This window comes from Sciurus carolinensis, chromosome 14 (genome assembly GCF_902686445.1).
Source record: "Sciurus carolinensis chromosome 14, mSciCar1.2, whole genome shotgun sequence".
In the NCBI taxonomy this organism is placed as follows: domain Eukaryota; kingdom Metazoa; phylum Chordata; class Mammalia; order Rodentia; family Sciuridae; genus Sciurus; species Sciurus carolinensis.
The window spans coordinates 19,900,242-19,927,790 of NC_062226.1; the positions used below are offsets into that span (position 1 = coordinate 19,900,242).

Below are 27,549 nucleotides of genomic sequence, written 5' to 3' on the forward strand. Positions count from 1 at the left end.
TTCTGTCCCAAGGGCCCAACCACCATGGGGTCCAGGCCGGGCGTCCAGAAGCAGATCATCAAGCCAAGGGTGACCCTCGGGTGGCACCAGTGGGCCAGCAGGGCCACTTCATGAGCACTGGGTGGTCTCCAGGGGACACCCCTGCCTGCACCTCCTGCCTACTTAGTGATGTCGTGAAAACAAGACTGGGCCGGGGGCCACACTGACCCGCTGGATGTCCTTACCCAGGGAGTCCTGCAGTCCTGGGCCTGGTACAGACTCTGTCAATTACTGTGCATCTCTGGGGAGTTACTGCCCTTCTCTGGACCTCAGAGGCGGGTTAGAACTCTGAGTCCCCTTCAGCTCTGAGTCTCAGAACTCAAGAGCGCGAAGCCTCGCCCGGGTCCAAGCCACACGCCCCAGCTCGGGAGCGCCATCCCAGGCCTGTCTGTAGACCCTCCGCACTGCGTCTTCTTGGGACTAGCGGGGAGCGCGTGACCTCATTCAGCCGCTGCAGCAGGGTTGGGCGGTTACATCTCCATTTCCAAGAGGGGGAAACCGAGTCTCAGGCCCTGAGGTCACGTGCCCGAGTCCCGCTGGTGAGGAGCTGCAGCCCTGCGGGTCCCGGAGGCCACACTGACAGCCTGGCAGGCATCCCGGAAGGCGCAGCTCTGTCCGCGCCGCACACACACGAGCACCTCCGCACACTCCCGGGAAGCAGGCGCCCTCAACCACGAGCAGCAGTCAGTCTCTCCAAGAGGCCGAGGAGTTTGCAAACATTCCTAGTGAGCCTACTCACACCCCCAGACTCCCAGCAGGGACTGCATCTCACACCCAGGGGCCTACATTCCTTCCCCAGTAGGCAAACTGGGGCTCGGGCCACAGCCAGCGGCTAGATCAGACCTCTGGTTTCAGGTTGATCCAGATTCCAATACTGCTCTGCCTGCTGACTAGCTGTGTGACCTGCAGCCAATGACGCCACCTCTCTGAACCTCTTTTTCCTCAATTACAAAATAGAAGGATAAGGGTTGATGCATGAGTTATATGATATTATGTAAAGCCCTTAACACAGTATCTGACATTGAATTCAAGGGTCCTGTAAAGATTAGCTGTTTCAATCAGGGTCTTCATCTCTCTCTCTCTCTCTCTCTCTTTTTTTTTTTTTTTTTTTTGATACTGGGGATTGAACCCAGGGGTGCTCTACCACTGAGCCACATCCCTAGCCCTTTTTATTTATTTATTTTTTTGAGACAGGGTCTTGATAAGTCCCCCAGGCTGTCCCGAACTTGGGATCCTCCTGCCTCAGACTCCCAAGTGGCTGGGATTGTAGGCGTGTGCCCTCGCACCCGGCGGTCCTCATCTTTCATTCATTCATGTAAAAAGCACCGACTGAGTTCGCCGTGCCAGGACTGAACAGGCACAGGAAGAGAGAGACAGGAAACGTCCTGTGACTTAGTGGAGTTTACATTCTTACTAAGGAGCTAGGAAACAAATTAAGTATGAGAGATGGTGCTGGGTGGGGGCGGGGAAGGGAGGCCTTGTGCAAGAGCCTAGGGTTCCAGTTCTGCAGGAGGAACAAGTCCTGCAGATCTGATGTGTGAACGCACTTCACGCACCAGACGGCGCACTGGACACAGTGAAGGCGGCAAACTCTATGCTAGACTTTTTTTGAACCACAGTGAAAAGCAAAATTTTTAAAAAAGAGAGAAATAATGTCTGGTAGTAACCAGAGCTATGAAAAAGAGAAAGCAAAGTCAAGAAACAAAGAATGGCAAGGTGACAGTGGGGTGGTGGTCAGGGAAGGACACGCTGAGGAGACATGGGAGGTGGGACACAGGCCCGACTCCTGGGACAGCATGGGCAAAGGCCCTGGGGCTCTTCCTCTTCGAGGAAGCTGGAAGGTCTGTGACGAGCAGAATGAGCAAGGTGGTCAGAGAAGGAGCAGGAGATCAGAGCATGCATGGGATATGACAGAAAGCCCCAGGAGGGCTTTGGGCAGGGACACAGTGTGACATGATGCATGTCATCACCGCTATCCTAGTTTCTCCACTTTCAGCTTGTGAATGAGGCAGAACCAGCAGAGCCTTCTCCCAGGGAAGCAGTGAACCCAGCCCGGCACCCTTGGCTGCGTGACTTAGCATGGGCCATCGCCCTCTCTGAATCTCATTCCACTTCCTCTGCCTGCCTGGAGAGTTGCTGCAAAGAGCTCATGGACTCATGGGGGCCGGGACCCCAAGAGCATCACAGAAGGGTCATCCAGGAGCCCCTGGCCATCACCAGCTTTTGTGGCTTCTTTCTTAGCCACAAAGAAACCTGCTCAAAACCAGTTCTTTCACATCTCCCTCCCCCAAAGGAAGCAACAAAAGCGTCTCCAGGGAAATCTCAGGAGATTTAAAGCAACCTTTGCTCAGGATGCAGCTATAAGTCAAGAATGGCCCCAAGCCTGCTCAGCAGGAAAGCTCCACCCCTCTAGGAGGTAGGATTACCAGCCCATTGACCAGGTGAGGAAAGTGAGGCTCAGAGAGATATAGTGTCCTGAAGCCACACAGCTTTCTAGGGGCGGTGCCAGGATTGCGCCTCCAATTCCTATGTCCTTAACCACCCCATCTCTGAGGCTGAGGCTGAGGCTGGCCTCACTCCCTGGGCTCCAGCTCACAGGGCATCACAGCCCTCTTGGGGCAGAGATCAGTCCCAGAACCCCTGAGCATCTGGGTCAGAAGGGAACTGAGCCATCAGGGTGACAACCTCCCTTCTGGCTGGACAGACTGAGAAACAGGCTCCAACGTGGGACTTGTCCCAGGTGACCTAGGAAGTTACGACCCATCCTAGACGGTTCCCCAGGTCCCTGGGCTGAGTTTTGTCCAGAAGACCACCATTCCCAGGTCTGTCCCCATCAGTGGACCCCAAAGGGCCAGAACCTCCTTGACTCCAGGGACAGAGCGGAGTCCCGGGGAAGGTGGAAGTGCGGAGGTGCCCGCTCTCTGCAAGCTCCTCCCAGTGTTTACCAGGCCGGGCCAGCAAACGGCTTCAAATGACAGGGCCCACGACGTGTAGGAATCTAAACCATTATTTTCTCCACGGCCCCAGCAATTTCGTGGTAAGCACTGACCGCAAGGTGGACCCGTGGGCAGTGATTTCCCAGTTTGTGATGAGTGCCCGGCGGGTACTAGGGGGCAGGGAATGCTTCGGGGGAGCTCCAGGGACCACAGTGTCTGCAAGGGGCCTCTGGCCGCCGGGCAGGCGGGTTTCCGCAGGACCTGTGTTTATAATAGAGCTCGGTCTATATTTTGATTTGAGAGCCAAATTAATCATTGCTTACAATGCACGAGGAGAAAGCAGACATCACCTCACCGTCGCCCAGACAGTCTCCCCATCCGGCTGGGATGCTATTTGGGCTCTAGGAAGGAAGGGAGGGGGGTCCTGTGCTTGCCTGGGGGTCCAGGCACCAGTGCGTGCTCAGACCTTAGCAGTTCACCAGGCTCCACCTCAGCCCACCCAGGCCTCGACTGTCCTTGTAGTAAGATGGAACTCGACCGTCTTGCCCAGCACCACAGAATTCCCACCAAGATTACCCAAGCATCCTGGCAGCTCACTTGACCCTCCAGCAGTTGGCAGGACAGAGGGTCAAAGAAGAAGCAGCACACACCAAGTGGGAGAGTGACTTGTGTGATACTGCACCAGTCCCTGCACTTCTCTGGGCCTAGGTTTCTCCAGCTGGCCTATCAAAGTGCCCTGTTGGCTCAGGAGTTAGAGGATTCTGAAATCTATGGCTAGTTTGACACCAACCCCTGTTTGATGGCAGGGCAGAGGACAGGAAGTATCATTTGAGTATGTCTCATTCATCGGTCCAAGTACTCATTCATTTAACAAACATTTGCTGAGCCCCAACAACGACCAAGACCCTGGGGTAGGCGTCAGGAATACACTGAACAAAACAAATTCACTCTTGCTTTCTAGAACACAGATTAAATGGGTGGAAGGGGGAGAAGCCAGGGCTAGGAGACACAGCTGCACCCAGTCAGGGTAGGCCATGCTGCAAACTGCAGTGGGAAGCAGATGCAGGGTGGGTGGGAGAGACGGTGGAACAGCCCCGAAGCCCAGAGCCAACAGCAGGGAAGCCCAGAAGAGCTTCCCCTGAAAGTCTCCAGGGAACTGGGAGTGCCACTCAGCAACACCGATGGGTCTGCAGAAAGCGAGTCACCTCGGGCAGCCTTGGCCACGTTCCCCCCAAAACATTCCCAGGTGACCCCTCTGCCCGCCCCCCATTCATCTCAGCTTTCCGTGGACAGCGGCCAACTTAGGGGGGCTGGTGAGCTCGGGGGAGCCAGGCTGGAAAGAGCAAATACATTTCAACCGGAAGACCAGTTTGGTGCTCTGAGTCACATCTACCTGGGGCAACTTGTTAAGAAAGGTTCTGAGGCTGCGTCAGAGCTCGGCGAGAGGACCATTTGGTGATCTCGGTAGGACCAAGGGAAGGGAGCCGGGGCAGGAGCTCAGGCCCGGCGCCGTGCTCAGCCCCACCCGGGGCACAAAGACGGACAGGCTGGGTTCTGGCCCCAGTTGAGAAATGTTTGCCAAGGACACCAGTGAGTTGGCACCAGGCAGAGTCCCAAAGAGGTGAGGGTAGGCTGGAGGGTCGGAGGGGGCTGCTTCTACTGCCTGGGGAAGCTGGCACTGGAGAGGAGAAGTAAGGGACAGATATGTGACGATGGGGGTGGGAGGCCAGGCATGCCAGGGGTCAGCAGAGCAGAGACCGGGGCAGGAGGAGGAAGGTCCAGGACTCAGAGTATGGGGGAGGGGAGCGAGGGTCCCACGCGGCGGGGCTTCTCAGCCTTGGCATCGCGGGCTGCACACGCCCTCGTGGGTGGCTTTGCACTGGGCTGAGCAGTTTCTCTGGCTTCTACCTATTAGACGCTAGTAGACCCCCCAGGAAGCACTGAGCTGAGCCTGGCGCCCTCGGCTGTGCGACTCGGCGTGGGCAATCGCCCTCTCTGAAACTCATTCTACCATCTGTCTGCCCCCACGCCCACTCACTGTCCCTGGGGGGCAGAATCACCAGCAGTTGAGAACTGCTGATCCAGGGAAGAGGAGAATAGGGTTAGACCAGAGACCCCATGGGAGGTGGAAACGGGGTTCTCAGAGCCTCTGGCTAGGGCTGGGTGGGGAAATGGCAACTAGCAAGACAACCGAGGGCGCCAGATGGGCAAGGCTTTGTCCCTTGAGATCGGCAGGCTCAACTCATTCATCACAAATGGATGAGCAGCCCACCATGTGCCAACCAAGGGCCGGGCGCCGGGGACAGGACACCTCATCTAACCCTGCCAGCCATCCCAGGATGACTGAGGCTCAGCAAGGGGAGGCCACTTTCCCACGCTCACCCGGGCACAGAGGCACAGAGCCGGGACTGCACCCAGGTCCACCTGAAGCAAACTTCTCAGGCAGGAGCCTCCTTTTAGCCTGATGAACCCCTTCTTGATGAGGAGCTCTTTCCACCATGGAGAAAGGGCCCGAGGGTCAGAGCAGACCTGGGTTCAAATCCCGCCTGCTGCCTGATAAGACCAGAGGAGGCATTTCCACTAAGCTGGGGCCGCAATTCGGGCTGTGGGAGAATCGCCTGGGGTTTAGAGCTGCCGACGCCCGGCCGCCACGTGCAGACCGGAACCCGGGCCTGGAGCTGCCGCTGCACCCTGCACCCTCCCTCAGGCCCTGGGCAGGCTCGCTCGTCCCCTAGGACCAGTGTCGGCTCAGAGCCGAGGACGCAGGTGCGTGTTCACGGACGGGCGGGAAGAATGAGCGCGTGAGGGAGTGAATGAGATCTTTCTGGACCTCAGTCTTCTCAGCTAAAAATGGGCAGAGTCCAGCGTAGCCCTGGGAGGTCTCTGTGAGGGAACACTGAGGACAGTCGCCCGCCCGGCCGCCCCCGCCGCACCCCACTGCCCTTCCCATCCGCTGTGTTCTCACTCCTTCCTCCGGTCTGTCCACTGGGCGCAGTGCCCACTGAGGATTCAACACCTTCTCATCGAATGAATGGATGGATGGGACCAGGGGTGTCGACTGGGAGGGACACCAGAATTCAGTGCCCTGGAGATCAATGAAGATGGCGACCTCCCCTCTCACTCCCGTCCCTTGTTCCCCAGGGATCCCACGGAGATGACGAGAAAGGTCAGGGTAGCGCCTAGTGGCCACAGTGGTCACTAGAGGCATGTGGGAAAGAGACAGCCTGGAGTCCTTCTGCTGGACACTGCCACTGGCCAGGGCCACTGGCCCTGCCGCAGGGCCTGAGCTGCCCCAAGCTCTGCCCACTACTGCTGTGGGTGACGCCAGCCTGTCACAGGACCAAACTACTGCTGGTTTGGCCAGAGGGACGCTCAGAGCATGTGGCTTTGCCAAAGAGTCTCCAGCGGCTCGAGGCTCTGGGTCATCCTGGAGGACAGGCCTCTCCTGGCTCAGGAGCCGCTTCCTCCAGGTTGGGGCTCTCGGCCTCAGTGGGTGGGTACTGGGTGCAGGGAGCCTGGGACCCCAGGAGCTGGCCCAGGTCTGTGTCCCATCTCCTGCCCCCTGGGCTGGACTCCCACCCCAGGCAGGGTGAGCCCACCGCAGGCTGCTTCACCAGCCGGGACTAAAAGGAGCCTTTTCCACTCACACCGCGTCCACCAGGAGGTGCTGGAGCCCAGAGGGAAGCAGGCGGGGTGCGGAGGCCGCAGTGTGACCTGAGCCAGCGTGCCGACAGCTGAGAGGTAAGCACGCCTGCTCCGGCCACGGTGAGTGGAGAAGCGGAGGGGCCGTGGTCCTCCAAGTCCCGTGGCCATGGGGATATCAGAGCAAGGGCAAGTGGGAGCCAGAGACACCACAGCTGCCCAGGTGAGGACCAGAAGGCCCAGAGAGAGGGCAGCTGTGGCCGCAGCTGGGAGCCAGGGCGGAAGCTCAAGATACGGCCCAAGGCCCCTGTGTCTCCCGGGGTTTTCCTGCAAAAAGTGATCACCTACAGCGTGCTGTGCTGTTTCCTGGACACTGGCTCTGGGCAGGCCCCATGCTGGGCTCAGCAAGCGAGCAGCACACCCGACGTGCGTGCCCTGGTTCGGGGCGGGGGGGGGGGCAAGACTCCGGGCTAAAAATAACTGTGCTAAGATGGGCGGCATCCTCCAGCAGAGTGGAGGCTGAGGGCAGGAGGGCCGGTGCTCCCGGCAGGCTTCCTGGTGGACATGACAGAGTAGTCCGGAGGGATGGGAGAGCAGAGCCGGGGAGGTCAGGGAGGAAGCAGCCCAGGGGCACTGTGCGCCGAAGACCCCCGAAGACCCCACCGAGAACCAGGGCACGCGCCTCCCGCCCGGGCGGCTGGGACGGAACTCTCAAGCAAGGCTGGAGGGGTGGGTGGCCAGCAGGGCCCACCAACTGCCTTCACAGTCCATTCCCCACTGCAGCACCTCAGGAGGGTCAAGTGCCAGAGAGGCCACTGACCTGCCCATGGTCACCTAGCCAGGAATCGGCAAAGGGAGAGGAGGAGAATCCAGGTCCAACCACCGCAGAGCCCGCCCGCCCGCTGCTCCCGGCCTAGTCCCTGCGTCAGAGGCCCAGTCCTGGGGGCTCACTGTCTGTTTCTGGTAGGACGAGGGAGGCCCAGGCCCAGGCGACCAGCCAGTGGGCAGAAGAGCCAGGGCCGACGCAGGCCCCCAGCTCCCTCAAGCATCCTTGAGGGTGGCCTTCCCAGGAGTGGCCGAAGGCCAAGGAGGAAGCACAGCAAACCAGGGTCACTTCTTGTCACACCTCATTAATCACGCTGAGAGGACCCGTCCACATCGAGGGCCCCCATCCAGCGCTCCTCCAGGACCTGGCTCACCCCCACACAATGTGCCCAGGGCCGAGGGAGTGGGTGGGATCCGGGGGTGCAGGTGACCCCCAGTGCTCCTGCCTGCGGCCCCAGCTCACGAGCAAGCCCAGTGATGGAGGCCAAGCCCCAAAGCCAAGGCGTACCTTTCTTCCGAGGGGTCCTGGATTGCCGGAGAGTCCAGGCAAGCCCATGTCGCCCTGCAAGACACAGACGAGGGGGGTGAGGTGGTGGCGGGAGGGCAGATGCTCTGCGCTGGAAGGTGACCTCCGAGGGCTGGTTTTCTCCAACTTCTCGTGGCGCTTCCTGGAGGCCTCAGAGGAGAGCCGGGCCACCAAGCAGGTGCCGGCAGAAGACAGGGGTCCCAGCCTCCCCCCGGACTCACCAGCTCCACGGATCCACGTAAGAACTGGGCCTCTCCAGAAGATGCCTTTTGGGGAGGGGGTCCTGACACTAGAACCCCGATTGAAAACCACACTCGAGACAACCCGCGTTCTCCTCCCCGCATCAAGGGGCTCCCTGTCCTACACCTGAGATGCTGTCCCAGGGCCGGCGTGATGGCTCCAAGCCTCGACATTTCCGCTACCACCATGAGACCCGGAGCAGTCGCACAGGGGCAGGAGAGAAGCCCAGACCCTGGGAACAAGTCCCATTCTGCACCCCATGTGGGGACTCTGTTTTCCCATCTGCAATCTGAGCCCATCTGTCCTGGCTTGTAAGTTTGCAAGGAGGACCAGATGGAGGGGAGTCTGTGTGGACACTGTCCTGGACCCAGGCCACCCAGGAAGGGAAGAGCTTGGCAGGGAGGATGTGGCTCTAAGTCACCGTGGCGCACTGAAGCACAGCGGACGGCTGGAGGCCCAGTGCTCTGGATGTCAGGGTGGCTTTGGATCACGTCCGGAGGGAAGCCAGACTGTCTGGAGCTGTCCTTCCAGAGTACGCATGTGAGAGGCTCAGGCGACCTCTGGGCTCCCTCTCCCAACCCGTCCTGCGCTGTCCACTTGCAGAGCCCCAGGGACAGATGGCATCCTCTGCTCGGAGCGGCTGCTCCCCACTGGTGAACCCCGGCAGCTTGAGAGCCCCGAGCCCTCAGCCAGGTTCCACTCTTCAGGAACCAGACCAGCCCGCTCCTTAGAACAGCCTTGGATGTGTGTGGGGAGCTTCTGGGTCTGGGCTTTGAGGAAGGTTCTAGGTGCAGGATCACCTGGCAGGTCCTGCAGAGAGCCACACAGGTGTGTCCCAGGCAGGCTTTTCTGTTTTACGAGTTGAGCCCTCAGAACAGGCATAGGAGTGCTGTGGCCCAGGGCTGGGAAACCCTGGAGGCTGTCGAGGAGCATCCAAACCACACCCACGTTCCCAGACTCTCCTGCCTCCCGGCCTCCGGCCTTCGTCAGGAATGGCCTCTGCCTGGACAGTCCTCTCCGAGCATGGTGGTTTCACTACAGTCCACCCCTCTTCCCTCAGCACTGGGGTCCCTGGAACCTACCTTTGCCCCATCGAGGGCCTTTCCTGGTGAGAGCCCTGGGTCCCCTTTCTGTCCCTGAAACAGAAACAATTCTGCTTTGGCCACCAAGTCATTTGGAGAGAACGTCTCCCCACAGACTCTTCGAAGGTTCAATGGCTCCCCATCCATCTCCCCACTCACACCCCAAAGGGTCATCTTCAGGTCCACCGTGCCCCTGCCCAGCACCTTCCCGGGTCCCGCTGACTACATGAGGCGAGGCCCACACTCCTCCTCCTGGCGTCCAATTGTCATAATCCCGCCTCAGCCATGTGATCCAGTCTGTACCCTCCTGGTACCACCAGGCCCACAGAGAGGGTCACTGGGTCTCTCCCCAGGACACAGTCTCCTGCTCCGCCCTGTCTGCTGCCAGGCCCAGGCTGTCAACCCCCAAGGAAGCCAGTCTCATCGACAGTCCTGGTCGTTAGCACGTGTTGGAATGTGCCCTCCCCGCTGCAGAGCTCCAGGCCCCCATACAGGTGACCAGTCTGCTGTGCGTGTGGTTAGGACAGTTTCCCGCCAGGCCCCCAGGGCTCTCAGAGGGCTTCAGAATGCTGCCGACTACCTCCTTGCTCTCTGGTCACCTGAGGGTCAGAGCCCTGACAGCCACTTAGTTTCTTCTGTGCACGACTCGGCACAGGTCACCCCCTAGATTCCCATCTCGGTCTGAGGAAGCAGGCAAGTGGAGTGTTACCACCCAGGATACGTCTGAGGAAACTGAGGTCAGGAGGAAGAGGCGAGGGCGGGACTGAGACTAAACCCTGAACTCGTGACTCCAAGAATTGGAGTAGGCCATGAACTGGGGAGAATCTGACAAGTAGCGGGTCCCCATTAGGGGCAAAAGCTGTGTGTCCAGTGTGTGGTGCTCACAAGGACCCTGGCCCTGGGGAGGCTGGGGCACAGGCAAGGGCCTAGAGTTCACCAGCTGGTCGCTCACAGTGTCCCCAAAAGTGCTCCTGCCTGCAGTGCCTCATTGGTCAAATCTGGTTAAATGACTCAGGAAGCTGCCCTTGGAAACTCAGTCCACCCTGATGCTCTTCCTAGGAGCTCCCAATCCCTGTCCCTGCACCCTCACTCCAGGCTCCCTCCTCTCCTTGCCTCAGCTGGTCCCAGAGTCGCAAGTCCTGGGGTGAAGGCCCGGACCTGCCAGGGCCTGGGCGTGAACCATGGGAAGGTCGGCTTGGCCAACTTTCCTTCATTAGAACGCAGCCCTTCCAAATTCAGACAGTCACTCTTCACAGGAAATTGTCACTTTCTGAACTGGAAAGAGCCTCCCAGATCGAGGACAACAGCCTTTCGCTGCTCACCTACTATGTGCAGATACCATTAGGCATGCGGTCTACATCAGTTCAACCGTACAGGGTTCCAGGGAAGCTGACCAGCCCTGCAGAGGCTCGCAGGCTCTTCCCCTCGGCAGCTCAGGAGCCCCACTGCATGCCTTTGACGTCCACCATGCGAGGCCAGGGCCAGCGTGCCAAGGTTCCCATGGCCAAGAAAGGGCTGCAGCTTCCCTCACCCCTTCCTGGCCCACCTCAGTCTGCAGCTGATAAAGAAGCTGGACTAGAAGGTTCACAGGGGTGGGTCTTCACGTGTCCTATTCTGTCATTTGCCAAGAGGGGAGACTGAGACCAAAGACATGGCAGACTCGCTCCCTGTCCCTGGGTCCTTGGTTCTTCACGGCTTTCCCTCTGCGTTCTCCAAAGCCAGGACAGGGCTTGACGTGTAATCCCGGCCCGAGGAATACACAAGGACCGAGATTTATGGAACAGCCACTGCAAGCCACGCCTGGGGGTGAACACAGGGACTGCCCTGATAAAGAACGACACAGCTGGTGCGCACGGGGATTCTCCAGGGGAAGCGAGACAGAGCAGGAGTGACGGCAGCACAGGTGTTGTGCAATAGACTTCTACGCCAAGCTCAGAGGCAGGAACCATCACGACCGCCATCTTACAGAAGAGGAAACTAAGTCAGAGCAAGGCTACATCACGTGTCCTAGGCCAGATGATTCATATGTGGGACTTAGATGCAGGCAGTCTGGTTCCAGAGTCCACGCTCTGTATGCTTCAGCACACTGTGGTGAAATGAAAAGCCATGACCAGTGATAAGGGGGAGACAGGAGGCTGGGGAGAGCGTGCCCTTAATGCAGGTAAGTTCCTCCAGGGACTCACAGCTGGCTTGAGACTGGAGAAGGACAAAGAGGAGCCAGGGACAAAGGGGATGCTCAAGGATGCTCAAAGTACCCCTGGTCAGGGGAAGGGTGACTTCTGGGAGAGAGAAAACTATACATCTTCCCAGGCCATCTCCAACAAATGCCTCAGAGAACGATAAAAGCGTATATAAAGTCGAATGAATCATTTACATCTTGGTTAGGGTGACAATCTGGTCACCAGATACATCTCTGCAGCCAGCAAGCCCAGGTGACTTTCAGCAAGTCACTGTCCCTCTCTGCATGGAGAATGTGGACTACTTCATGGAGTCTTGTGGGACTAGAAGACCGTGGGAACTGTCTGAGCTCCTTCCTGCAAGTGAAGTTGAGAGATGAGAGAATAGAGGGTTCCAGGTGACCGTGGCTTAGAGAGGGGCTGAGACAAAGGAGGAATAAATAACAAAGGATTGGAAATTCCACAATGGAAGTCCCCTGTAAAAGTCATCTCTGATATCAAGTATGTGGCACAAACCCTGGTTCAGAGGCAGCATCCTAAAATTGTTCATGAATAAGCAAATGAGCAAATGGGAATCTCAAGAGAGGACAGTAGGGGTGGGACTGAATCAAATCTGGCCCAGTCCTGGAACCTCCTCTGTAGATTCCCACTATTACTACTAGTATTTCATGAGTTTAGAAATTCTGGCCAATGCAATAAGGCATGAAAAGCAATAAGATCCACCACCTTTTGAGGAGAAGGAGACAAAAGTAAGTCCTTTGTGAGCTACATAAGTACCTGTCCAGAATATTCAAGAGGACTGACTGAAATGCCAGTAGAACTTAGAAGATAATTCACTGAAGGGGGGAATGGCCATAGATTAAACACAAAAGTACAAACACAAAAATCAGGACTTATCTTCAGTAGCTGAGAGCCAGCTAGAAAATATAACAGGGAAGAATATTCCAATAATAACAGCAGAAGAAACATAAAATTTCTAAGTATAAACATAATAAAGAAATGTGCAGATATTATGCAATAAAAGCTATAAAAGTTTACTAAGAGATGTTTAAAAATTTCAACCAAATGGAAGACCAAGCCATGCATGTAGGTAGAAAAAGTTAACATCTTAAAGATGCTAATTCATAAATTAATACATTTATGAATTTAATACAATTCCAATTTAAAGGAAATTAAGATGGTCATAAAGTTAATATGACAGAATTATTTTAAAAGAAGTTAAGGGAGATATAGAGTACACAAAGATAGTAAATGTCAAATAAAGTATTATTTTACTAACATACAAATATGCAAACAAAACAAATGAAACATAATGGAATGACCAGAAGTAGACGTTTGCCCATCACATTAAAATCAGAGGAGGAAAGGTTTTTTAATAAAGGGTTAAATGCAACAGGGAAAACAACATTAAAGCCCTGTTTCAGACCTCCAACTAGGATTAATTCCAGAGGGTTTTAAATTTTTAGTAATACAAATGATATTGTGAAATGACTAGGAACAAATAAAAAAATTTAAATGAATACTTATCTGATCTTCAGCTGGAAAATAAATTTCTAAGTATAAAAACAAATAGGCTTGGGGGTGTAGCTCAGAGAGAGCACATGCTTAGTCTGCACAGGGTCTGAGTTCCATCCGTAGCACCAAAATTTTAAGAAAGTAAAGAATTATAAATTTTACCTATTGGTAGGCCCCTCTGAATATCATCTAACATATGATAAGCTCCTAATAAGTGTTAGCTATTATTGTTAGTTCAAAAAAAAAAAGATAATACTTTCATTTGTGAAAATCATCATGAATACTCTTCATAGGTATACAACGAATGGGAAAATTTTGTAGGGTAGGTGATGATTTAATAACCTTACATGTAAATTTAAACAGACTTTACAAGTTAATAACAAATGACCACATCCCAATTCTCCAAATAAACCAATCCAAAATGGTAAAATGCAAATGAAAATAGACATAAGAAATACATTTACCATAAATGATCCCTGAAGTGAAAATAATACCGAATTATTTTCTTTTAATATTAGCAGCAGCACAAATTGGTTCAGCCTTTCTAGAAGATAGCTGCTAATGAACTAACTGCTGAATGTTCATATAGGCATTATGTGCAAGGCACGTTATAAATTATTCATATGTATGTGTTTGCATGTATACCTTATTTTTGCATCTATATCTTGATTTATATAAAGATACACCCATCCCCCTCACACAGCTTAATCCTCAGAACCATCTTACGAGGTATGAACTACTATCATCCCATTTTACAGATGCGGAAACTGAAGACCTGTGAGTTTAGGTACCTTGCCCAAAGTCATCCACCCAGCAAGGGGTGGGGCCAAGATTCAAGATTCTTGAGACCACCTAGCAAAGCTATTCCTATGAATTTATCCTAGTGATATAATTAGACTGTCCCACGTTCACATAAATAAAGTTCAAGATGTTACTTGTTTAAAAAAAAAGATGTTATTTGTATATTAATAAAAAGAATCTTTAAAAAAGGAGCTCAGTAAATAAAGTATGGGATACTGGTGTTGGCAGGATGCCATGCAGCCCCTAAAGCATGTGTCGGGTAAGCAAATTTAAGAAGCTGGAAGCTCACAGTGAATGTCAAGTGGGGAAGGTCAGGTCCAGCCTGGGTGCAGTGGGTCCACACTCACCCGCCAGGAGCCAGGAGAGCCCAGCAGCTGGAGGCTGAGCTGCCTGGTGACTCATGTACTGGGTCCAGCCGCAGACGCTGGGATGCTGGCTTTGTCACCTACTAAAAATGTGACCCTGGGCAAGTTACTTAAACACTCTGAACCTTAGTTTCCTCACCCATAAAAAGGGGTGATAACATCTGCCCTACCAGTGTGTGAAATTCTCCAGCAGTGCCTGGCCACAGCTGCTCAAAATGTTCTCAGTGCGTATCATGGGCGGGGCGCTGTGCAAGGGTCACTTTCCTGTCCATACCTTCTGGACTTTGCCACACTGCCTTAAAAAGCATGCCCTACCTCGGTCAGCAGAGGAAGGTGCGGGGCCCCAAGGCCTGAGAATGCACCGCACTGCCTCCACCCACTCCCACCGGCTCAGCCCGTGGCTGCCTGGTCACCAAGCCCTGCCCCCCTGCCACCTGAACTTCCCTGGTGCCCTGAGCCCAAAGTAATTCTGGCCAATTCAGTGCAGAACGCGTGGGCCAGACCAGGAACAGGGCAACCGCTGCCTGAGAGCCAAAGCAGTACCGCCCCTCCCCACAGGAGCCCCGCCTCCTCCTGGCCCCGCCCACAAGGCCCCTCTGCACAGGGGCCTCGAGTCCCACCTGAGCGCCGCGCCAGCATGGGCACCCCAGCAGGGCAGCGCCAGGCCTCCCTGTAGGCCTCGGGCCAAGCTGTGCTTCCTGGACAGCCTGCATGGCCTCACAACCTCCCCATCAAGTCCCCTCTGCCAAATCTTTTCCATGTCTTCCTGCTGCTCCTGGGATAAAGTCCAAAAAACTTCCCCAGCCTGCCGCCCTCCCCGGCCTCCTCCTGTCCCTTTGCCTGGTCACCCACTGCCCTTTAGAGGTTGGCTCAACCTTCCTGCTCTCTGGGAAGGTGGCCCTCACGTCCCACGTCAGATCAGTCTCAGAGCAGCCTGGCCCCTCCCAGGAGACCCAGGCCCTACGCATTCTGCATTTATTAGCATGATTGGCTCGTTTTCTTTCTTGTTCGCCTCTATGATCCACTAAGGCAGGGACCAGCCCTGTCTGCGCCCCCTGAAGACCCGGCACCCGGCACATGTCCATGGCAGACCCGCAGGCCAGCCCTGCTTGACGCAGGCGCTCAGACACTGCTCAGGACAACCGGAGGGGGCAGCCACTCTCACCGCCCCACTTTTCAGATGAGGAACCTGAGGCATGGGACGTTCAAACAATTTGCCCACAGTTATGGAACCAGGAAGTGATGGATCTGGGATTTGAACTCGGGCCATCGGGCTCTAGAGTCCATGCTCTTAACCACTGTGCTTTCCTGAAGTGACGACTCTGTGCCGATGGAAGAAGTGCACCCACCCAGGGACCCGCCCAGAGACACTGGGGTCAGTCACCTTGGCCCTCCCAGGGCCCAGTGTCTCGGTGGCACTCTTGGAGCCCCTGAACTCAGCTTGGGGAGGAAATGGATGAGCCCTTCCCTCGCTAGATCTGAACATGGCACCTGGGCACAGCCTCGAGCTCTGGAGGAGGCAGGTTCGTGGAAGCCCCGTCTGATCTGTTTAGCGCCTCCCACAGGCAGACCCAGGGCCTGAAACAGCCTCCAGCTGCTGCCAAGACAGCAACGGAGTGAGGATCCTCAGCCCTTTACCTTCCACTCCTACCAGCCTCAAGAGCACAAGGCCCCTACTTGTATTTTTTCTCCCTTTCATGATCTTTCTCAACCCATCTGTCTCTCCCACCCTTGAGGCTGGCAGGGGACCTTCAGCCTACAAGGCCATTGGTCTTGAGGGTGGAGATGGTGCTAAAAGTGACTGCACCGTGGCCGAGTCAGGTGAAGGGCAGCTCTGGTGGCAGGCTCCATCTGTTTGGTTGATTTCTCTGTCCACGGCACCTCGTAGGTGCTCAATGAAGGATACCAGATGGCTGGTCCCAGAGGCAGCTCTGGAAGCAGACACCATGCTGAAAGAGGAGGGCCCAGCACTGGGCCTGGGGCAGGCCAGCTCTATGATCCCACCAGGTCACTGCCCAGGGGCTCTGGTGAACAGCAAGGACCCTCTCTGCAGAATCCCACCCATGCAGATGCATGACACTCATTCAGTCTCCGCCAAGCCACCAATTCCTCCCAGGGAGAACCTATCCTGGTCATGCCTCATTGAGATTAAGGACAGCCTGGGGCCTCCACCCGACTGGTCTGCCCTGGGGCCACCTCTGCTCACTCCTGGGCTCAGGGCCAAGTGTCCAGGCAAGGGCCTGCCTGACCCTTACCTTGCATCTGCTTGGAAAGGTAAGGACTTATACAAGTCCCAGTGGAAGAAACGGCCTCTGATTCCAGTGCTTTCTCTGGAACTCTTCCATGATACACATAATGCTGGACACTCACTCTCTGTGTGGCCTGGGGCCAGTCAATCAATGACTTGCATGAAGTCACTTGACCTTTGCAATTGGGTTAGCAAGGAATGACCTTGGGGCTCAGTCAGTGAAGCTGGAATCCTGTCCCTGAGGCTGAGTCCACAGGTCCCACCCCAGGTGGTAGCAGAACTCACCTGCTAGGGACAAGCCTCAGTGGCCAACTTCTCCAAGTGGAGAAGAAGCTGCCGGCAGGACCCCTCCTGCCATGGCATATCTGTTAGCAGGCTGCAGTGGGCTGCTGTGAGCCCGGCACTGAGGACCTGCAGGGCTCAAAGGTCGAGCAGGGCCAGCATGGGCCAGAGGGCGGAGCAGATGGGACATCCGCAGCCAGAGAAGCAAAGGGTCAGCCTGGAAGCGGGGGAACAGGCCCAAAGCAGAACAGCAATTCAAAACAGCTGCTGATCTTCATCATCTTGATGTGCCCGTGACCTCAGCGCAGCTGGAGTCTCCCCTCTCCCGCCTTTCCCCCTGACCCACGGGGTCAGGTTCCTAGACAGGGTTTTATCTGTCTGCCTCTCAGCTTCCCCATCTGTAAATGGGTACAGGAGCTCGCTCATCTCTGGGTGTTTGTGGGGCATCCAATGAGACAAGCCCGGTGGAGTGTGGGCCCAGTCCCGCACGCGGTAAGGCTCCGATAGATGGTGTTTTAGGGGTCATCATGGGCGTTTGCCTTATTAGAGCACCCCAGACAGCTGCGGGCACAGGACGCCTGAGAGCCCCTCACTCACCTTCTGAGAAGGGGTCCCAGTCCAGCCTGGCCTGAGAGTCACTGACCAGAAGGGACCAAGCCCAGTGCCCCCATGACAGCTCTGGACAAGGGCTCTGCCCAGGAGGCGAGCAGCATAGATTGGCATATCCAGGGCTACTCACATGTGGCCTCTGTCCACAAGGAGAAGCTGACGGGCCACAGGAGCCTGCTCGTGAGGCAGGACGGCTCGGCCTGGGAGGACGCTGGCCAGCTGGCTGGCCTGGGGCCTGCCGCAGGCTTCCCTTCAGTCTTTGACCTCTGCAGTTAGTTGCATGAGCAAAGGGGAACCTTGGGTCTGGGCCTGCCAAAGTCCAGGGGTGCTCTTCACCTCTCATGCCACGGTGGGCACAGGTGGGCCGGGAGGCCTCTGAGCAGGAGCCCCACCGCCCTTCCTGGCCCGCGCGCCCACGCTCCCTCCCTCCGCACAGTCGCTGTTCTTTGAACTTCCATGACTTTGCATGATTCTTCCCTCCCCCGACATGTCCTGCCACTCCTGAGACTTCGTTTCCCCTGACCTCGCTGCTTCTGCCCCATCTGCCTTCTTAGTGCTCGGAGCCACTCACTCCATGCATCACCCAACACCAGCCGCTGCCCACCCTCCAGGAACGGGCAGAGTTCAGCAGCCCTCAGAGCGCCAGCCGCTAAGCTCTCACACCGGAGGAGTACGCTGGAAGCCTCCCTGGGGGAGGAGGCACTTGGGTGCTCACCCATCTCCCTCCGCAGGCTCCCTCGCCAGCCCCGGGGCTCCCCATGAACCACCGCCTGGCTGGAGGACAGGTTCCCAGAAGCAACACGACCCCAGTCCCTCTGCTGGGTTCCAGGTTCAGTCACCCAGGCCGGTGCCAGGAAGCCACCCTCTTCCCCTCATGCTCATCGGCATCCTATCAATCCCACCTCTCTCCCGTGTCACCCCGGCCGCCCTGTCTTGACTCTGGTCCCCACCCGAGTCCACCCTGCACGCGGCACCCGGCGATCTTTCTACAGCACGATTCTTACACATCCTCCCCAGCTCTAAAACGGTCACGCTCACACCCCAGTAAAACCTGTGCTCCTCACAACTCTCCCTGGGGGCAGCACGCTCCTTTCTGCCCTCTGAGGCTGCAGGGCAGCCGCCTCTCTCACCCCGTCTCCCCCAGCCGGAAGCCAAGCCCATGACTTCTCACAGGGGCCCCAGACCAGTCCAGGGCCAGCAGGAGAGGGCTTTCAGGTGTCTCTGGCCCAGATGGGAATCCTCTGCCATGACCTTGCAGCCAGCCCCTCCACCAGAGGCCCCTGGGGGGCACCCCAAACGTGGCCCCGGCCCCAGCACCCACTCCGCGACAACATCTCCAGACCCACAGCAAATACTCACTTTGGCTCCAGGAGGGCCGGGCAGGCCTGGGTTTCCATACGGCCCAGGAGGACCCTGAAAGGGGAAAGAAACAAAAAAGTGAGAGAAAATAGGAAACCACCCCACTTCCAGCAACATCTGGAACCTTCCTCCTGACTACCACCAAGTGATATCTCCCAAAGCCTCCACGGTCACGGCTACTTGCCTTCTTTTTCGAAAGCCCCTCTGTGCCGAAACTCCACACAAGCACTTCCCGGGGCTCACCCTGCTTCATCCCATGAGCGCACGCAGTAGGTGCCAGCCTTATTTTGGAGATGACGAAGCCAGTGCTTTCAGAGGTTGTAACTGTCTCGGTCACTCAGCTGCTAAGGGCAGAGCTGGCCTCGACCTCTGAGTACAAGCCCTTACCCTCTAGATTTTGCCGCCTCCCCACGTTCTCTAGGTCTGGCCCCATCCGCCCTTTCCTCTTCCTCGAGCTCAAGCCACGACGCTTAGTGATCAGCTTCTCTCCAACATGCCTGGTCCTGCTTTCCTGGCCACTTTGGCCATGCCCTTCCCATCGCAGGACATGTCTTGCCCATCCGTCGGTCCTTTCTGACTGGAACCAGACCCGTCCTTCAAGGCCTGGCTCACAGGCCTGCCATCTCTTCGAGGCACTGGGACTCCTCTAGCCTAAGGAGGCCTCTCTACCCTTTGGACTCCAGCTGGACTTTTGTACCAGGCTTTGGAGTTCAGAGCTCACGAAGGATGCACCTGACCTCTTCTGCACAAGGGTGCACCCCTGTGGCCACAGCGCATGGCCAGAACTCCCTGAGGCTGCAGGCCCTCCAGGGACCCTGGAGCAGGACCTAGAGAGTCCAAGAGCGTGGGCCAGGTTGCAGAGCAGAGCTGCGGCCGTGGCCGCGTGGGAGTGGGGTCCTGAGTTTGCAGGCTTCAAACCCAGTGATCCATGGCCCTGCAGTTTCCCAGGCAGCTCTGAGTCCCCAGACAGCTGGCTCCTGTCATGTCCACTGTCCCCAGCAAGAGCCCTGGCTGCATTCTTCCAGCACGCCAACACAAACCCTCCAAGTCAGGCGGCACCCAGGGGTCTTTGCTCAACAGGAATAGCCTGGGGCAGCATGGGTGGGAATGGGCACCTAGAGGGGTTCACTGCCCCGACCCCTCTTGCTGGGTGACGGGGCCCTCATCCCAGCCCCTCCTGGCTCATGGAGGCGGCTGTGCAGACTGTCTTCCTTCCCCTCTGAGGCTCGCTTCCCAGCTGCTGCCGGTCACATTCCAACCAAGGCGCCTCCCTCTTCCTCGAGGCCTGAACTGGGACCCTCCCCTTCTCTGAAGGCATCAGGAAAGAAGAGTGTCCAGAATGCACTCAGCCTGGGGAATTTACAAGTGCCACGTGTGACCCTCCTAAAATGACCAGCCTTCCCAACCCTCCTGTCAGCCCACCAAACACTGAACCCCGGCACCCAGACGAAACCCCAGTGTGTCGGGCCCTGATCCTCAGCCTGCGACTCCCCTGCCCCAGCCTCAGTCTCCTCATCTGCCCTGGGTCCCAGGGGTCTCTAAGGAATCTAGAAACCTGAAATGTCCGGTCCAGGCAGGATCCTGGGTCTGACTGCAAAGCTCAGGCTGGGTGGGTGCTTGAGGAGCAACCCTGACACCCAGCCCCCTTCCCCAGGACCAAGCATGGGCCATGTAATGCCAGGGGTGGCTGCCTCCCCTCAGTTGTGCCCCCAGCTGCCCCACAGATGGTGGGCTGGAGTTCTCGGTTACCCCATCTGCAGCCTGTGAAGGTGGGGGCTTCCTGCTTCTCTGCCCCGACTCCCCACCCCTTTCCAGCCACTGCCTTGCAGAGAGCCGAAGCCCATAGTTGACTGGAAGCCAAGCAGACTGATTCTAAAAATGTCGCAGCCCAGGGAGTGGGTGCAGGAAGGGCTCAGGGATTTCCCCCACATCCCTCGAAGGGCTCAGGGAGTATCTGGAGGTGGGAAGGTGCAGGGGCCCTGAGATAAGACCCTGTCCCTCCCTGGGACCCAGAGCTGCCATCTGTGCAGAGCAGCCCTGGGATTGCTGAATGCAGCTCTCTATTATCTTTGGAATTTTCTGATCTATGGAATTTCCAGCCTAGAAACAGGATGAGGGGGTGGAGGGCCATGGAGCCTGGAAGCACAGCAAGAGGGTCATGCACCCAGGACTGGGTGAAACCACAGACAAGCCATACCCAGATCCCAGCTTTCACAGATGGGGACACTGAGGCCGGGAGAGGAATGGGGTTTGCCTGAGACCCCACAGCTTCTGGGGGGAATGTTCTTGACTTCCACAGTGGAAAACTTTTCCAAGCATTTGCCCAGCCCCTGCCTGACCCAGGACACTCTGCAAGATGAGGGGGAAAATAAGGCCTGTCTCCACCCTGGGGGGCTAGTTGAGAAGACAGAAAGATTAGCCTGCGGCAGACTGCCTGGTTCAACCCTGGCTCTGGCGTCCACTCTCATTCATTTGAAGCAGCTGAAGCTCTCCAGCCCCGTTTTCTCAGACAGGGGGTGGTCTTGGAACCTGTCTCAGGACGGTTGGGAAGACGGAGTGAGGCATGCCTAGGAGCAAGGAGCTCCGTGGTCAGTGAGAGCTTTGAGAGTGTGATCTGCATCGTCCAGGGAGGCAGATGCACTGCTGCAGAAACCTGGGGAGGGGACAGTCATCAGAAAAGGAGGTGGCATTTGATTGTAACCATAACTGGAAGAGGAGCTTTCAAAGGAGGGCTGCAGGGTAGAGAGGAGGGTCCAAGCAGAGGTGAGGGGTCGGAGCGCCCAGGGACAGCTTGGGGGTGGGGCAGATTGCTTGGGCCTGGAATGCAAGGTCGAGGGGCCTCATGCGGGCCCAGGCAGTGAGGTCCCACAGCTGGCAGTGCCCGTGATACCTGTGTATCCCCAGCTCTGAGCCTGTGCTTCCTGGAAGCACCAAAGCCAAGAGGAAATGTGACTTCAGACAGGAGATTCCAGAGCCCTGGGCCCAGAGAGCGCAGGGCCAGGTCTGTAGGGCACTCGGGCTCCAGTAATTGCATAACCAGAACCAGCGCTAAAAATATGCCCCAGGCAGCTACCTCGGCCAGGGCCTCGCCAGGCACCCAGCGTGGGAAAGGCTGATTCAGCCATTGGTCCCTGCCCACTAGGAAAGGGGGCAGACTTCCCTCTAAGGGTCCCGAAAGCGTCCCAGAACATGCATAAGAGCCTAGACTCCAGGCCTGGCTTGGAGAGGTGCTGCTCGGTTCTTGTCCCAAAGAAAAGAGTGATCACACTGGCCCTCGAGGTTGGGGCTGCTGGTGGGAGGGGGCGTCAAACAGGCAGTGCACATGGCACGCAGGTCGCGGGCACGGGAGCTGCTGTCTCTCTGAGGCTTGGCTCACTCACATCAGTCCCTGTAGCTCAGCCCAGCTGTCCTGCAGCCTCCCTCCCAGGCTGGGGAGCTCAGCCTCTCCCTGGCAGGGCCCATCCAGTTGACGTGTTGATGTGTCAACATCCCTAGCCCAGGATGGCCCTGCAGAAACGGAAGACGCACGCAACTGTCACATCCTCCCCAACGAACACTGCAGCCCAGTGGGGGATGGTCTTCAGGAGCCCCTTCCCCACCTCAGGCTGCAAGGGGTGAGGCTCACAAAGAGCAGCTGAGGCCCTGCAAGAGGTCACTGCTGTCCCGTGCCACATCGGTCCTCAGAGCAGCCCCGAGGACCCCACAGCCCCTCCATGCCCCAAGTGGAAGAGGGACAGGGAAGGGCCTGAGGACACACAGCAAGCTGGGACCCGACGGCCAGGAAGACAGGCCCAAGAGCCACCCAGAGCTCCGGAGGACAGCATGTGATCACTTACCCGAGGCCCCCGTGTGCCAGGAGGTCCAGGCAGCCCAGGCAGCCCAGGGGGACCCTGAGGAGAAGCAGAAAGACAGTGTCAGACAGGGCCGAGTGGCAGCCGGGAACGGCACCTACCAGTCGTTCAACATCCCTACCCAGAGTTCTGGGCATAGCAACCCCATGCTAAGTAGAGGGTCCCTGAGTCGCTGCCCCTGTGGAGCTCATGCTCTTTGGGGGCTTCCCAGTCCTTCAGAAATAGCCACCACGACTGCTCCAGCTCTGAAGGCCTCGTCTTTGTCACTCAGCTAGCTCAGGGTGTAACCCTCTCCCCTCTCCTTTCAAGAGCACTATGTCACTTGAGGAAAGATCTGCTTAGAAGTCTCCCACCACACCATGGTCTCCTCAAAAAACTAATGGCTATGAGTCATGTCGCCTTCCCCAGGGCTCAGCCAAATGTTTGATTAAATAAAACAGCAAGAAACCTCCGAGTTCAGCCAAGGTCTCTGCAGAGCCAGAGCAGGCGAGGACCGGCCAAGGTCACGCCAAGCATTCTTGCACCCTTGAGAGACAGCGAGCTTACAGAGGGTTCATCCACCACGCAACCCCTTCATTTAGCAGCAAGGTTTAGGTAAGTCACCATATATCACCACATAATCGTCCCAGATTTTACACCAATTTTTGTGGGTGTTTTTTTCTTTTTTGCAAGAAAGTGGGGTGCAACCATTACGTAAAAACTTTTTAAAAATTGTGCTAGGGGGGCGCAGTGGCACACATCTGGAATCCTAGAGACTCAGGGAGGCTGAGGCAGGAGGATCACAAGTTCAAGGCCAGCCTCAGCAACTTAGCAAGGCTCTTAGCAACTTGGTGACACCTTGTTTCAAAATAAAAAATAAAAAGGGCTGGGAATGCAGCTCAGTGGTTAAGTCCCGCTGGGTTCAATCCCTGGTACAAAAAAAAAAAAAAAAAAAAAAATTAAAAAATTGTGCTTCTATTACTTAAAAATCATTATTACTAAACTGCCTTTGGGGCACAATTGGGATGCGTGGATCGCCCATGCAGCGTGTGCTAATGCAGTGGTGATGATTCCACAGTGAAATACGGTAACCAGCCTGTGCCTACAGAAGAGCAATACCCCCTGCGTGGGTTGTTTCAAGGATGATGAGACTGTGTCTAGCGCAGTGCCTGGTACATACGGGCACTCGAGTGTCCTGTGATGTCCACCCTTCACCGTGGCCCCCTAAGAACCTGCAACAGTGCTGGTGGCCTCCCTGCCTCCACTCTGTCCTCTGCACTCGCCCCTCTCAGGCCTCCTCCACAGCCTCACTCACCTTCCCCAGGCTCACCCCTGCTCAACGATATTTAACGGCTCCTCATTTCCCGCAGGAGAAAGGTCTAACCCGCAAGCTTGGCCTTTAAGAGGCATCTATCTGCCTGTCCTCACTCCCTTCCATTCGCACAGAAAGGGAGGCAGCCGAGCAGATCAAGCAAGTCCTGGGCTGACCTTCCTTCCGCTCCTGGTTTTTCCTGCGTCAGAGCTGGGGACTCCGCGCGGTCCCTTCCGCCTGTCTGAGTCTCCCATGTTCCCCTTTAAGATGGTCTGATGGCAACTGTCCTGTCTCCCCCGAGGAGTGAATGAGGACTAACTAAAGTGCCTGATGTGATGCGCTGGGCCCGCGGCCTTCGGAGGAAGCCAGGCTTTCGAGGATGTGTGAGGCCTGGGGAATTCATTTGTTTCAAATAACCATCAGCGAGATTCCAGGTTTCCTGCCCAGAGCTGAAGTCGGCGCTGAAAACAGCCCGCCTTGGCTGGTCATTAATCCCCATCTCACGCTGGGCAGCCTCGGCCCAGGCTGGCCCGTGAGCACCACGTGCTCGCCGGTCCATGAATAAAAACCAGAGCGATCCAGATGGGCAGATACGGGCACCAAGGCCTGGCGGTCACTGGGCAGGAGCCCCAGGGGAGGGAGGATGAAGCTGCTGCCTGACCTCAGATGAGTCCCAGCCTCCACTGCACATCCGGGTTCCTCCAGCCAAACTGGCACTCGGGGACGGTCTCTAGTCCTGCATCCAGTCCTGTCCCAAAGGCTTGGGATTGGGCCAGTCCACCCTCCTCTCCTCCCCAGCTGGTTTCGGTGGGAGCAGCAGAGTACAGTGCACGGGTCCTGGGGTCATGCTGGGCTGCGTGGTTTGGGGTAAGCTACTTCCAGTTTCCAAGGCTTGCTTCCGAAACTGTCAAATGAGGCGAGCCGTAGCATCTAGCCACAGATAATCTATAAAACATGCTAATCCTGGTGCCTGGCACATAGTGAAAGCTCAAAAAGCGTTCGCTGCTATTTTGGTTAGGCATGCTCCTGGAACTTCCCCACTCGAAAGTTTAAGTGCCCCCCCCCCCCACCTCTGTTTTGGGGAGAGAGCCAAAGGTGTCCCCCTTAGAAAACTGTCCTTGGCCCAGTTCTCCCAGGTGACCCAGAAATGAAGGGAAACTCTATGGGGCTAAGCATTGCTGTAAGAAAACAATACCCTTTCAATGGACAAGAAACCAGAGAGAGGCTCAGAGAGGCAAAGTGACTTGCCCAAGGTCACACAGCTAACAAGAGGCAGAGCCAGGATGGTCGGACCTGTTCTCCTACCATGGGCAATACTATCAGGTGTGTCACTGACTGGGCATGTGGCCTTCGCTGAGTCCCTCCCACTCTATGTTCATCTGGAAAAGGAACATTCTGGAGCCTTGCAGGCACTGGCACTTACTGAGCTATGGGGTTCCGGGGAGGGGTTATCGGAGGGAGAAGAACAGTCAAACCATTTCCACCTCAAGGAGGAGAAGGTCCAGGCCCAGGGGGGGAAGGAGAAGCAGTTCATGGAGTTGGGCTCCAGCTGCGGCGTGGCCATAGCTGCAGAGCCTGGACACTCCCTCTTGGCATTTCTTCTGCCCTAGAAATGGGGGCATCCAGGCCGGATTCTGACCTCATCCACGGCATCTGCAGGACAGACTCCAAGTGCCAGTCAGGACCCACGGCCCAGCCTGGTGACGTCAGCCCGGGGCCCAGCAAGGGCCCGAGGACCCTGCACTCCACTGGGGGCCACAGCGGCTGGACCCCTCCCCGCTCAGCGCCCACTCTGCTAGCTGCGGGCCCCGCGCCCCCTCCCCTGGCCCGAGCCCCTGTCTGTCCTGCCTGCTGCCATTTCTTCCCAGGGCCTGAAGCCTGAGCTGTGGCTCGGGATGATTCACGGCCGGGTGGGATTTTCCACTCCACTCCGCAAACAACAGGGCCTCTGAGAGGGCCGAGGAGGGGGCGGGCCAGGCCTGCGCTCGGCCACGCAAACGCCCCCACAGCCTCCCCAGGTCCTGGCCTCCAGCAGCCAGACCTGGGGGAAGCCCGTACTTCGAACAAGCCCGCCCTGTGTCCAGCTGCAGCAGCCCGCCCGCCAGGGGGCCATTTACAGGCCTGGGGTCCTGGGACGGCGTCCAGGCCTGGGTGTCCTCTCTGCCGTGTGACCCTCTTGGTCTCTGCTCTGTGTCTGCAGCCGATGGGGTGGGCAGGAGTCTCAAAGGGCCCTCCCTTCTCTGACCACCCAAGTCAACGATTATTCCCAAGAACAGCTGGGTCCAAGTTTCTCGATGGAATCCAGCACCGAGTGGCCCTGAGCACATCCCTGCGTCTCCCTGAGCCTCGGGCACTCGGTTTGCTCAGCTGCCAAATGGGGGTGGAGCCCTTGGCGTGCACGTGGGTTGTTCTCCCTTTGCCCCCAGATCCATTCTGACCCTGGGAGCCAACCCTACACCAGCAGATCCTGGCTTCCTTGCCTCTAGCAAGGGGATCCATCAATGGGAGACCCCAGCAAGCCTGCCACAGGAGAGGGGGACATGTCACTTCTCTGTGCTTTCTCCTTGCTGTGGCCGGCCGCAGCTCTCCCAGGGCTGGGGAACCCGTCCCCTCCCCAGTTCCTGCAGGCCAGGGTGTCACCACACATCCTGTAGGTTCCAGCTGGCTGACCGGTTCCTCCCACGCTGCCCACACCTCTGCAAACAGCCTCCTGACCTCTCCTGCAGCCCTGACCCTGCCTGCATCCAGTGCCCAGCATACACATCGCCCAGCACACAGTAGGGCCTCCAAGATGGCTGCAGAAGGCAGAGCCAAGCACTCCTCCATTCTCCTGGGGCCAGAGTAAGTGTGGGGGTGGGTCTCAAGATCTCGCCCCAATTTCCAACCGTGAGCCTCCAAGACGACCCTCAGGTGAGGCCCTGGCGGGGGGGTTTCGGGCTGGGACGGAGCCTGGGTGTCCTCCCTCCCTCCCTCACTGCAGCCACAGAACCTGGAAGGGTGAGTGGCACTGTGTCCCCATCTTACAGGGACAGAAACTGGGGCTCAGACAGGTGGCGTGCCTGCCACCGCACCAGGCCCCTGGAAGGCACTCCAGCAAGAGCGTGCGGAGGAGGAATGGACGGCGGCTGCGGGCAGCCCTCCCGCCCAGGCCGTTCCGGGTCCAGGGTGCGCCTGCTTCCGCGGCCACCCGGAGCAGTTCTGTGCACCTCCAGGAGCCTGGCAGGTGGACAACCTGGGCTCCGTAAGGATGGTCACAGAGCCCCTGCCTGAGGCCCCCGGCCCACCTCCGAGGGGACCTGGCAGGAAGGGCTAGTGGCTCAAATGCCAGAGGCGGGCGGTGGGCAGAGAGGCCCTCAGAGCGCCCCCGGGGCCTCCCTGCCGCCTGGGAACCACCCTTGCCTCCGGCCCACCTGGGCTCCCACCGAGCACCTCCCACAGCCACGACCGTCCCTCAGGCCCCTCAGACCTCAGGGACCCCAGCCCAGCCTCTGCCAGCCTCGCACCCCTCCCCTGGAGCCTCGCTCACACAGACTCCCCCAGGAACCCCCTCAGGCTCTGCTCCTCTGATGCCCCATCGCAGGGGAGACGGAGCCCCTGGGGAGGGAAAGAACTTCCCCAGTCACTCTGAAGAACAGACGAGATGGCCCCACGCGCTGCCCCTCTACGACAGCTTCCTGTGTGGCCTCTTAGCCAATTTGCAGGTGTCCTCAAACGCGGCACCTGGAAGCTGTCATCCCCCCGTCTACAGAAACCGAGGGTCA

At 57.3% G+C, this 27,549-nt stretch overlaps 1 protein-coding gene across 4 annotated transcripts in view; it reads right to left on the reverse strand.

The window, feature by feature from the left end:
• The window catches only part of Col27a1 (collagen type XXVII alpha 1 chain), a 127,612-nt gene that overhangs the window by 85,359 nt on the left and 14,704 nt on the right, over nucleotides 1-27,549 (reverse strand). For 3 of the 4 annotated variants that reach the window (XM_047524083.1, XM_047524082.1, XM_047524086.1), the window contains exons 4-7: nucleotides 22,483-22,536; nucleotides 18,647-18,700; nucleotides 9,291-9,344; nucleotides 7,951-8,004 (exon numbers count right to left, since the gene is read on the reverse strand). In XM_047524083.1, coding sequence (XP_047380039.1) covers nucleotides 7,951-8,004; nucleotides 9,291-9,344; nucleotides 18,647-18,700; nucleotides 22,483-22,536 — 216 coding nt within the window. The remainder of the gene's footprint in view (nucleotides 1-7,950; nucleotides 8,005-9,290; nucleotides 9,345-18,646; nucleotides 18,701-22,482; nucleotides 22,537-27,549) is intronic. The other variant, XM_047524084.1, reaches the window with a different exon arrangement.